Below are 12,634 nucleotides of genomic sequence, written 5' to 3'. Positions count from 1 at the left end.
ATAGCCTTTTTTCTTGTGCATTTCTTTTGGCTACCTCTGGACAGCACTTTATAGTCATATTTATCTAGTTATTATTCTTTAACTTCACATGAACGCACCATTTCCACCAAATAATCATAGTTTAGGACTATGCAGTGAGGTAGCATATGCCACATAGAAGTGACTGGAAGGGCACAGTGCTCAAAGAAAAAAAAAATTTATTTCCCTGGCTCACAGCCAACCACACAGCTCTCACACTGTGCAACTGTAGGTTTACATGGAGATCCTAAAAGTTGCTGCATAGAGACCTCTAGGGAGGTCACCAGGGAGAGCAAGTACAGATTACAATGGTTTAGAGATGTGATTATTTGTAGGCACTGTAAGTAATTTTAAAAGAAATGCACTAAGAGTGTTATTGTTTATATTATGTCATTGCCTAGCAGAAGGGTCTCTTTCTCTAACAGCTGGTAGGTGCAGTCTATTATACACTAAGAGATACACATTTAGCTCTAATGAGATAAACCAGGTAAACTCAAGCTCAAAGCAATTAAACACATCACGTAATGATATCCAGGGAAACTTTCAAAAAAAAAAAAAAAGCATCAAATCCTGGCTTTTCAAATTCAAAGATGGTACCTCTCTAACACCCACCCTTTCATCCTAACATTTAGGATTTTTGTGCTAATTTTCATATGCTACATTTTTTAGTGCAGTAGAAAAAGCGATAATTGCACTTGTAATTGTGGCATTGCCTTGTAAAGTCTGTCAGGTGTTAGAACACTGACCTCAGTGCCTGTGCTAATTAGATGAAGTTGCAAAAAAACAGGCACCGTAAATCACACACTACTAAGGCTTTGGGTGTGGGGCAAGGGAGATTAGATAGGGTAGGAGAAAAATCTGTTCTGATATAGCTCTGACTCACTGTCCGCTTGTAATCAGAGGGAGACCATCAAATCAGGACTTCCTTATTTGATTCTCAGAAGTCATTGAAGTCCAGACCCAATGACAGAATTGGTGGGGTTTGGATCAAGCCTGTCAGAGCAAGTGAAATAGCATGTGTTTGTCATGAAATGGGATGAGTCACAGAGGTTGATACCTCCTTCTATAAGCTAAAGTGGAAAATGATTTATGATGTAGCAAGCAGATTTTTTTTTCCCGTGTGTTCTGCTGAGGTCTCAGGAAAGTAGGGAACCTCTTTCATATTTGTTGACGTTGCCCAAAAAAGCCAACTGCAGCTCCTGAGCAAAAGTACAGATGAAAAACACATCTCCATCAGTTGTCTGAAAAACAGTTTGGGCTTTTGCAAACAGCCACTGATGAATGTGGGTGTGTAAAGGAGATTGTAATCCAAACTCATAATGGTGCAGTAAATAAGATTACTTTGAGTGATGCACAGCCTCTGTGAAGGAGGCCCCAGGGAACAGTACCAGCTACCAGATGCAGGCTTCAAGAAGACAAGAGTTTATAATTTGCAAACAAATATTATAGGTAAAATGTCTTATGTAACAGTCATTTCAGGGACATTTGGAACTTGGGAATGTAGCTGACAGTACTAGTTTTCAGCTTGATTCAGCTCATCTGTTCCTCCCTGGTTTCAGCCTATGTGCTTCTGCTGAATGACAAAGCCAAACAAATTCCTTGATGACTTTCTTAGAACAGAGACCATACAGTAGCTCTCTACCAAGAAACTGAGCCAAGAAAGCAAGAGAAATGCCTCAAAAGCTCCCTGTACTGTAAAGGCTTTGCCCATGCTCAGGATCTGAGGCCAGTAGAGCCTCAATTGAAGTGACCAACGTGATGCATTTCTTCAGAGCAAGAAGATAAAGATAGGAAAAAAAATGTGGGATTTTTAAAAAATAGTATCTATGCAGACATTTGTGCACTGTCATGAGCAACATCGTGTACCTAATGTTCCTAACAAAAAGCTAGCTATATGGTTTCCAGGTTGGAATAAACTGTCATGGAATAAACAGCAGCACCGGCAACATGAGCCTGGAAGCTCATAACTATAACTGCCTGGAAGAAAGAGAACCAAGAATACCCTTAGACTATCAGCGTTTCAGACATTGAAAGTGCTTTCTGCAATGCTTTTACAGAAATGATTATACAATGTAACCCCATGTACTATGGCAACTAGTGTTCAACTCAGCAAAACAAAAGGACCCATGAAACAGAAAAAGTTTGCAAAATATATAGATTTTTAAAAAAATATATATTTTATATTTAAATTATGCAATGAAATATACATTATATTTATTACAGAATGGCCAAGGTTGGAAGGGACCTCTGACAGATCATCTAGTCCAAACCCCCTGCCAAACAGGATTACCTAGAGCACATTGCGAAGGGTGGCATCCAGGCGGGTTTTGAATATCACCAGAGAAGGAACTTGTTCCAGTGCTCTGCCACCATCACAGTACAGAAGTGCCCTTTCATATTCAGCTGGAACTTCCTGTGATTCAGTTTGTGCCCGTTGCCTCTCATCCTACCTCTGGGCACAATGCATTTTATATATATATTATTTTAGTAAATGTTGTTCTGTTTCCTGGGTCCTCCTGTTAAGTATTTCATCATCTATTATTTTACTAAATATATAGAGAGAAGAATACAAAATTGCATGCAACTAACTTATTATATTGTCAGTAAGTTGAATACAAGGCTGGCATGGAATCTGACAAAAGAGCAGGCCAATACACTTTCAGAAGAATACACTTTCAAGAAGAGCAGCAGTCACCAGGAAAATTAATAGTTCTTTCAACTGACAGGTGCAAACACATCTAGTATTGCATACATTGCCAGACAGGTTTTAAGAAAAATAAACTTCACAGGAGAACAATAACAAGGATTTACACACTGGAGGAACTGGCTTCTAAAGAAAAGTAGATCTGAAATTCAAGAGTCATTCCTTTTCATTTACACCAGGTCCTAGATGAACTAAGTCTGTGAAAGAAACCAGTGAATAACTGTCCACGAATAATGAGAATTAATATTACATATAAGATGAGCTCTGCACTTAAGAAACAGAGATGAGAAAAGGGAATTTGATAATCTATAAATATTTGAATGCTGCAAGCTACTTCTGATTGAAATTCATCAAATTTTCATTTTCTTTTCCAAACAAACAGTCTGTGAAAAATGCCATAGCTGTTTAATTTTGCTAGGAGTTGCTGAAGGAGGTTTTCGTCTAAAATTAAAAAGCAAACTATTTTGATACAAAATTTACAGTAAACAAAACCACACAAACTGACCCTCCTGAATTTTTCAGGGCAGACAGGAAGAAATCCAAGGGCACTGTGTAGTGTCTCTTCTACCCTCTCTATGATCCTCTGTTTAGTGTTGATACAAACACTCATCCCAAGGAATTGTTGAAGATACAGCATCCTACACGCCCCAGAGCAGGTGCTCTGGCTAGGATAGGTTCACTGTGAACATCTGCAGACATACAGAGACCGTAGGAAGACTATGACATTTACAGGCACTAAAAGAACACTATCATTACTTGGAGAGAGAGTTTTTCTGGGATTATGTAGAACAGCAAAGGCACTACAGGTGCCCTTAAGGCCAGTTTCAGAGGACCACGTCCTGTGAAGAAAAGCTACCTCTCCATTTTGCTTGCTATTTCTTTTGGTTTTAGCATACCCTTTGCCTTTAGGAGTGTGGAGAATGAGTGCTCCTTAGCTTGTTATCCTCTGGGGCAGACATTTCTCATCACCTATTAAATATTTATATCTTCATATAGCAAGTCATACTTCTAACTTGTTTGACTTAAATTATGCCCCACTGGCAAATCAAATTAGAGAAGATTTGAGTAAATCTACCTTTTAAAACAAAAGCTGTTTTTGTCTGTGTTCAGCCATTTGAGGGATTAACTTTTCTAATGGGTTCTTATGTGCACAATTTTTGTTTTCATGGATACTAGAAGAGGATAAATTATTCATTGGTGTGGGGAATCTTCAACACTCATTTTCATAGCATATTTAGTCCCTTTTGTCCTATTTATAAATCAATCCTGATTGCTGAATGCATGTGTTACTCTTAACCATTCACTGATGGCTCACTTGGACCATTAATTCAGACCTCCTCCTTGAGTGCATTAGGAAGCTGCCAGTAGTAATGGGCAAATTGGGAGAAGATCCCTTGGACCTCCCCTCTCTCCCTACAAACAGTCTCCATCTCCTGCTACTTTCTGTATGCATAATTTTATGGACACACCAGATAATTTCCAGTAACAAAATGCCATTTTGCCCTGCCACTCTAATGACAAGTTTGCATGGAGAGGAGGAAGAAAATAGCTTTATTAACTTTCAGTTTTTTTGTTTTGTTTTGTTTGTTTGTTTTAACCTAGAAAGAGGACAGATAGCAATGGCTTGCAGCATCCATATCAGAAGTGGGGGCGATTTATGTCCAAACATATAGAGCCATCATTGAACTAACATGGGAATGACTACAGCTATGTCACTGGTGACAGAGATCACAAGGCATTTGTCTCTGTTCCTGGACTGCTGATGAGCTGTCAGTGAAGAACCACTGTCATCGAGGAACAATGCCTCACCATTTACAGAATAAAATAGAACTTGCCAGTTCTTATCCAAGCAGTACGTCTATCTACTCCTTATCGCCCAGCTGGGAGCAAAGGAAGGATTTTGCCCATTTGAAAATTATTATTATTTACTACTATATTGGCAACACAGTGCACTGAATACTTCTAGAAAAAAAAAAATATGCCCCAGAATTCCCAAGCCCAACACTCAGTCCTTCTCAATACACACAATAAAACAGAATGAAGTACATTTACTTCCTTCCCAGTCCAATTCCTACTGCGCCGCGATGGTTAGCATTGTGTACAATTCTGCTTCATGCTATGGGACTTTGTGCTAGACTCAACAATGTCAAAAGGGAAGTGTTCCCCAGAATGATACCATAGTTACTCTATTCAATGTCCACTGCTGTGGGTGTTACTGAGCATCTTCTAGACACTAGACTGAAAGGAGTCCAGTCTGTCCCACTGCAGTTTGATGCTCTCTGTTCCCTTAAGGATCACATGGATCCCAGGCAGTTAATGGTCTGGAAAAGAGTGCATTAACACAAGCCACCAAAACCCTTTTTAGTGTTGAGAATGACACTAAATGAACAATTACAAAGTTAGCTTTTCCTTATAATTAAGAATCCATGTATTAGTGATGCTCATAAGAATACCCCTTAACCTCAGCTTTGGAGTTGCATTGTCCAGCGCAGAAATACTGCTGGCACATTATAAACTAACCACTGGTATGATGCATCTGATGTTAACTATGACAAGAGGAAACCACGGGAACTCTTCCCAGAAAACCTCCAGCACCTACATCCAACTCATTGGGAAGCCAGTCTGTGTGGTCAGGAGTCTGGGCTTCCCTGGCTCAATACAAGCACACCAACACAACCCCCGAGCTGAAACCCAGATCCTGAATTACAGTGATGCTGATGAATGATCCTGTAAGCGTATTTACTTAGGTAATCATCATTCATGACGAAACAGAAGTCATAGAGCTTCTGTTACTCAAAGCCAGTTTCAAATAAATGGGAACAAAAGGCAAACCCATTTACACTCTGGTTCCCTAGATGCTTCCACCAACCCCCAATGCTACTGCACTGTGCTCTCAATCCAAGCCTGACTCTTCTCTGATTTAGCACCTGCCTAGGACAAAGGCTAACACAGGCTAAGGTGCTGGCATCACTTTTGCCATGCAAATCACTTACTGACATCTCTTCCTAAAACTAAAGCCCTCTCCATCCAGGTAACAGTTTCCAAATGGATAGTCCCCAAAAAAGGGTGGAACAAGCATCTCTATTCCAAAATTATTTCCACAGATAAATTCTGTTATGGAAAAAAATATATTTTCCTTACAGATGTCCATGAACTCATAGTATTCCCTTGCACTGTCTGAAGCACAATTCTGACATCTTTGATTATTCAGTGCCCATGCAGGTTCGTGCCCCTGGTGCTGCAACGGAGACTGAAAGACTGAACACTAGCGAGGTCATCATTATGTTAGAGAAACACTGCATAAAATAAAAGGTATCATTACCTACAAGAATGCTGTCTCTTCAAGCTCTGTATCTTATTCTCAGGTGAAATACTACAGCCATACATTCAAGAAATCAGTTCTGTGGCGTTTGAATTCACAGGTTACAACATGCAACAATAATTGAACGAAGCAGTACTCTAATACCTGGTTAGTACTTTCAATAGCAAGGTAGCTTCACACAAACTTCCACTGTTTTATTCAGTTCCTGTTCCAATAAACTCTAAGCACAAAATTCTGTAGGAAATGGATCGAGTTATCCGAGTTTCAGCATATGTTTGTAGTAACATAGAGGACGAGCTAGTATTATGCAGATGTAAAACCTCTGCCAGAACAACATTTTTTCCTCTCCTGGTATACAGATCAGGCATGATCCTTCTGACATTTACAAATGGATTCATGCTTTCTCTTTTACTAAGTTATTTTCCTTTCTTTTGGAGCATATCTATACAGAAGGGGATTTATATCACTACACGATGAACAACCTTTTTTTTTTTTTTTTTTTTTAACTGCTTAGAGTGGGTAATTAAAAAAAAGAAACCAATGTTTTGGCAGTCCCTCCCCCCCCAATTCTATACTGCATTGTTTTCATCATTTAAAACATCATCAGTTGTGCTGATCTAGAGAACACATGGCATTATCAGCCCACAAGAATCTGCACTGCACAGGACAGTTAGAAAATTCATAGACAAAATTAATACAAGGAAATTAGTTATCAATTATATCAGCCCAGGAACACATACAAAAAAAAATATTTTTTTTTTCCCCTGATGCTATAAAGACTTTCTAATAGGTCTACTAATAGGCCTATTAATGCTTTCTGCTTTACCAAGTGATGCATTCAAAGCCTTCAAGAACTGCCGGTAATTTTAAAGCTTTATTACATCAGGATTACACAATTCTCTTCCCTTGGTTTGAGTTAGGAGTTTAGTTAACAGAGAACAAAGCACTCCATATCTCTTAAAGACATTTTACTGACAGCAGAAAGTGCCCATGCAAATCTACCTCTTCCTTTCTCTTTTACACCTTTCCTTTCTGTGTATACCCAGAAGAGATGCGTCCAGTGAGGACCCCAACCCACAGGCATGATGCACGTGGCCCTCATATCAGTAAGACACCGGTAGTCTTAAAAAAAAGTGTGAACGCCACAGGGCCAGAATAACTTGCCCGAGTTCTAGCAGTGGCAAAGTCTGGCAGAAATCCTTTGTTTTACAAAAGCATGCCAGGTTACCCGGTGTGCAGCACAGACAGCTCACTCCCTCAGATGCTTGGTAGGTAGGACATAAGAGGCTGGTAAGCTAAGGAAAAGCCAACACATTTAGAGAGCCTCTGTTGCGTGTGACCCTGGGGGGTGCAGATGCAGGTCTGTGTTTCACCCATTCTCATCTTTTCCTGAGCAGGGTGCTGGGGGACAAGAATGTAATTTGCCAAGCAAGCTGAAATCTGTCACATCTACCCAAAAATGCATTTTGGGGGCTAAAAATAAATAAAACCCATCCCACACTCCTACTGCATTCATAAACTTATTCACTTCAGTATTCAGCCATCCAGACTCCATTTGCTTCAAATAGCAGCAGAGATAGGGGAGAGAGGGGAAGAGGAAGTCAGGAATAATCTGTGGATTTAGAAATGATTATATATAGCTAGGCAGATATGAATATGATCCAACAGCAGATAACGGGACATGATCACACCATAAAGGACCAATCCAATTGACCCCAAAGGACTTATTTTAGTTACATTGATTCTCACATTGATTATATGTTTATCTCCATGCTTACTTATGATACACTGACTCAGTTTACCATTGGCAAAAGAATAATTACAGTGATTAAAAAAAAACATTCATTGGCCCTACATTCAGTGGGTAGCTGGCAGAAGCTTGTATGTATGCTGAGAGCTTCACGCATGTGAAGCATCACCATATTTTCCACTTGAAGTCTATACTTTGTACAAATGTACTAAGCACATTTGAAAACAATTTGTTCTTGCTGTTAATTTATACAAAAAAAAAAAAAAAACTGCTTCATTTACATGACATTAAGAGTAAAAAAAAAAAAAAAAAAAAAGGAAAAAACATCCAAGCAGACAATGTATTTGGTACTGAGATGATAATAACCCCAGATAGATTCCTGTGGGCTGGCAATGCCATCTGCCTAGTGGATGCAGAATCCAAAGACCATTGCAGTCCATGGAAAGACCATCTTTAAGACTGATTCAAAGCCAAGGAGTGCTAGTTAAGTCAAACTGATTATATGATAGATGATGACAGATGTGCAAGAGAGGCACTCATCAGCAGTGTGTCCCCTGGACTTTGCTGTGGCAGGAATCTCATTCACAGCCTCTCTCTCAGGAAATCTCATTATCTCCTATCATTTATTTCATTGTTGCATCAGAAGGCATGACAAAGCTAATGTTTGGATATGCTATTCTCCCTAAATAACATAACTAAAAGGAAGAAGTATGTCCACATACTAGTCTCTTGTAGGGAATATTTAAGTACTGAAGCCAGAGGAGTAAGAACTAGAGATGTGTATCTGATCCTGTTTGCTCAGCCTGCAAGTGAATAAGCCTCAGACTGCAATCTGAAGATCAATAGCCTACTTATTTCACCAGATCTCTTCAAAACTTAGCATTTCTGACCACATGGATATAAAGGTTATTGTTTAACAGACCTCTTGCCTTTATCAATGCTGACCTACTAGGTCTCTTACATGTCCCAAATGCACCTACTGATCTTGATGGCCTCAAGTACTTAGAATCAGAGTTTCCCCTGAAAGTTTTCACGTACACTTGTCTGACTCCTGCACAATTACTGTCAATTAAGACCACCATAAGGGAAGACTAAAAACAGTTAAAACTCTGCCACCAAGAAAAAAAATCTTTAAAACATTTTTTCCCTGTTTTGCAATTAATAGATATACTCACACATGCACAACCTACATTTATCTGAATAGAGTTATTGCAGACAGTCTCCTGGAAAGCCAAATCTAAATCTACTGCAGAGTAGTGGACCATATGTTGGACCTTATATCTCAATAAGAAATTAAATAGATCTAATTCTACCACACTGAATTTCTGCAGGTTTGACTGACAGTCATGACTGGGTTTAATTGAAAGGTTTGAAAGCCTCAAGATCAGATAACAAATGCTAGTGATTCTGTGGGAGGAAGAGGAGGCTGTGCTCAAGAATGGAAATATGACATTGTTACCGAGAATAACTTTTGCAATGGGAGCTAGGTGTCACTTCTCCAGAAGGTGACTTAATCTGCCTTGTCTTTCTTGCCATGTAGAAAGGTCAGTCAAGAAAAATATAAATAAAAGGAAGCAGAACATGTAAAATAATAACAGAAAATTCAAAGACACATAACACCAAACTGAGGACCACTAGCCAGGAGTCCTTTCTTTATTGCAGGTGTAGACTAGTCCTGCATTGCTATTTCAGGGTCGTTGGGGTAAATGTAGATTTATTTCTCATTTCATATTTTCACTATTTACACCTCACTCGAACTTAAAAAAAGAAAAAGAAATCAAAACAAACAAACAAAAACATGTTCATCTAGACTTACCAAAGCTACTAATGCTTCCAGATCACAGAGTATGCTGCTAAAGGGCACATAATTTGTTTTACAGCAGGCAAGGCTTTGTGTCTCCTTGTCTACCTGATGAATGCAGAAGTTTCAGTTCCGCCAGATATCATATGCAACCCATTCCAATATGATGTATGTGTCTATTTAGTCATTTTCTAGTAATTAGTATCCTGGGGAGAAATCCTATTGCCACTCTAGTATCCTAATGTAATAAATTATTGCAAAAAGCCAAGTAGGAGGAATTCCTCAGGTTTTATTAGCATTTGGAAATTCTGATCTTTCTAATGATGTCTACTGACCCCTAGCCTGTAGCTGTGTTTCAAATCAATTTCTTTAGTAATTCTTTGTTTAATTAAAAACTACACCAAAGAGGAAATTGGAATCAGATATCTCAGTGGCAAGAAACGTTTTGACTTGTTCAGGGTTTTCTCTTATTATTTTTAAGAATTTCCTAATTTAGGAGCAAGAAAAAAAAAAGTTACCTACACTAATGCCAAGTCAGATTTTTGGAAGAAAACTGAAGAGCCTGCTTTCTTCCTCCCAGAAGCATACTCCTTTTCCAGTATATAAAAAAATATATAAAAAAAAATCCCCCATTCTGTTCTTGTTTGCAGAACTTGTCAGAAATGAGGCAGTTACAGCCATTGCAGATACACCAATGTAAGCATCTGAATGCAAGTCTTTTGGCCAAACCACCCAAATCAAGAAAAGCACAGAAGGAACACTTTGCCATTTGCACTTTGATTTCCAAATAAAAGGACCTCAGCTCCTGAGGAATGGCCTATGCTGAAGGTTCCCATTTACAGGATTTGGGAACATCTCTTTCTGGAAAGTTTACCAGGTATCCAGGAGTTTAGCAATCGTTAAAATCAAGGATTTTTAAGTTCAACTAAACTTTTATGAGATTTCTACTTCTAGGCAGACATAATTCAACATTTTAACCAGTTTATAAGATTTCTTAGCCCCATCTGCGGTAGGACCAAGCATCCGTGAGCTCAGTTTCAGCTTTCCTGAGCTGCAGCACATAGAGAAGAGTTACTTAAGAAGGTGACAAATTCTCATACTGGATGCAATTACTGAGGTCCATGCACACAGATATCCTCACATCCGAACCTAACGAGGTTTCCAGGGAACTTGTAGGTATTACAGATTCACAGGCTCCTTCACTCAGCTCCTGGGAAAGCACTTACAGCTGATTCTATGCTAATTCATTGAGCAATGAATAAGTAAAATCTGTACAGTATAATAAAACCATTGATCATTACACTTTAAAAAGATTGACTCCTAAATATTTAGGAAGCAGTGTGTATTCAATGGAAATGTTTATTGGCACTGGGAAATTAAACTGTCACCCGTGAAATAGTAAAACTCATTAACTCAGAGTTTCTTTTTAAGTGTTAGGAATTAACTTTATTACTGCATCAGTAACAGCAAGCCTCTGCCTTAAATCTCCTACCATTTAGCATCCGCGAACGTTATTAAAACATATTAACCATAATTTAATTGAGTGAAAATAAAAAAAAAAAAAGAAAAAAAAAAAAGGAGAGAACTGAAGCAAGGCTCCCCCGCGGGTTTGACAGCAGCATCCAGCCAGGAGCACGGAGCGCTGTCCGCTGGCACCGGGCTGCGCCGTGCCGGGCCGGGCCGGGCCGTCGGTGGGGCTACGGCGCCCTCTGGCGGCCTCCTCACCCCCCCGCTGCCACCCCCGCCCGCCCCGCGGCCCCCGACGGGCCCGGCCGCCCCGGCCCCCGCCGCAGCATCCCCCCCGGCCCGGCGGTATCACGGAGGGGGCAGGCGGCGGAACGCCCCCGGGGATGCCGGCAACAGCGCTGCAAAGCCCCGAACCGGGGGGAGGAAAATGGGGGAGGAAGGGAAGGGGTCCTGCTGCGGGCCAGAGCCGCCGGCACCGCCCTTGGGGCGTGGGAAACTTAGGAAGGGGCCGAAAGGGAGAGGGAGCGAGGAGGGGGGTCGCAGCCCCCCGGGATGGTGAAGGGAGAGGGGACACTGCGGGGGACCGACGGCAGCCGGGGAGGGGGCAACGCCGGGGATGCTCCGCGAGGTGCTGGCAGCCCCGACCCGTGCGGAGCTCGGCGAGCGGCTCCGCCGCGATTGCAGCGAAGGCGCGCAGCCCCGGCCGCGAAAGCAATAAAATAAAAATAAAAAATAAACGCGGCCGGCGAAAGGATGGAAAGCGAGCGAGAGGCTCGCTGCAGGTTCTAGCGGCTCGCGTTCGCATCCACGTCCACAGCGGCAGGACGGTGGCGAGCAACCCCTCCATCTGGCCGCAACTTTGCGTTTCTCAGCTCGATTAGCAAAGCGGAGCTGGGCTAACTTTCTTAGAGGTCGCGTTGCAATACCCTCGGTTTGCAGGGAGTTTTTCCCCCCTTTCATCCTTTCCCGCCTCCCCCATTTACCCCGACACCAGGCAACTCCTGCGCTCCCGCTACTCACAGTTGGTTGCGGTTAATCCCAGGTGCCAAAAACTGACGAGCAGCAGCGTGAAACCCCCGAGGGCTGGGGAATCCATGGTCAGCCCCGCAGGGGAAAGTCAGCCACCCGCTCGTCTACACCGGACCCGGTTTCCGAGCGCCCCTCAGCCTCTGTGCGCTCCCTCTTCTTCCTCTCATCTACTCCATCGGGCATCCAGGCACTCCGGGTAAAGGGGCAGCCGGAGCGGGGGGAGCCGAGGGACCTTCCTCCGCGGCCCCCGGAGGAGGAGATGCTCCAAATGCCGGCGGCAGAGCCCGCACCGCGGAAATTCACCTTGCGAGCTGCGGCTGGAAGCAGCAGCCGGGCGCTGGGCACCTCCTTATAGGCGAGAGCCGCGCTGCACTCCACCTCCTCCCAGCCCCCTGAAGTCACTCCTCCTCGCCTTCCAGGGAGGATCCTTATTGCAATCTTCACGCTTTGTTGATAAGCATCAGAATCACGGAGTAAATCAGATGCCTAGAAGGGAGGAAAAAAAATAGTAATAAAAAAAAAAATCTCTCTCTCCCCGGGTAC

General features: G+C 41.8%; 1 protein-coding gene across 1 annotated transcript in view; it reads right to left on the bottom strand.

The window, feature by feature from the left end:
- CNTNAP5 (contactin associated protein family member 5) overlaps positions 1-12,431 on the bottom strand; it is a 282,392-nt gene extending 269,961 nt beyond the window's left edge. Inside the window, exon 1 of the mRNA XM_032189925.1 lies at positions 12,083-12,431. Within this exon, the coding sequence (XP_032045816.1) occupies positions 12,083-12,158 (76 nt within the window). The 5' untranslated portion in view covers positions 12,159-12,431. The remainder of the gene's footprint in view (positions 1-12,082) is intronic.
- Positions 12,432-12,634: the final 203 nt, after the last annotated feature.

This window comes from Aythya fuligula, chromosome 6 (assembly GCF_009819795.1).
Source record: "Aythya fuligula isolate bAytFul2 chromosome 6, bAytFul2.pri, whole genome shotgun sequence".
NCBI lineage: Eukaryota > Metazoa > Chordata > Aves > Anseriformes > Anatidae > Aythya > Aythya fuligula.
The sequence above is the reverse complement of the archived record's forward strand: the minus strand, read 5'-3'. Positions and strand labels throughout refer to the sequence as shown.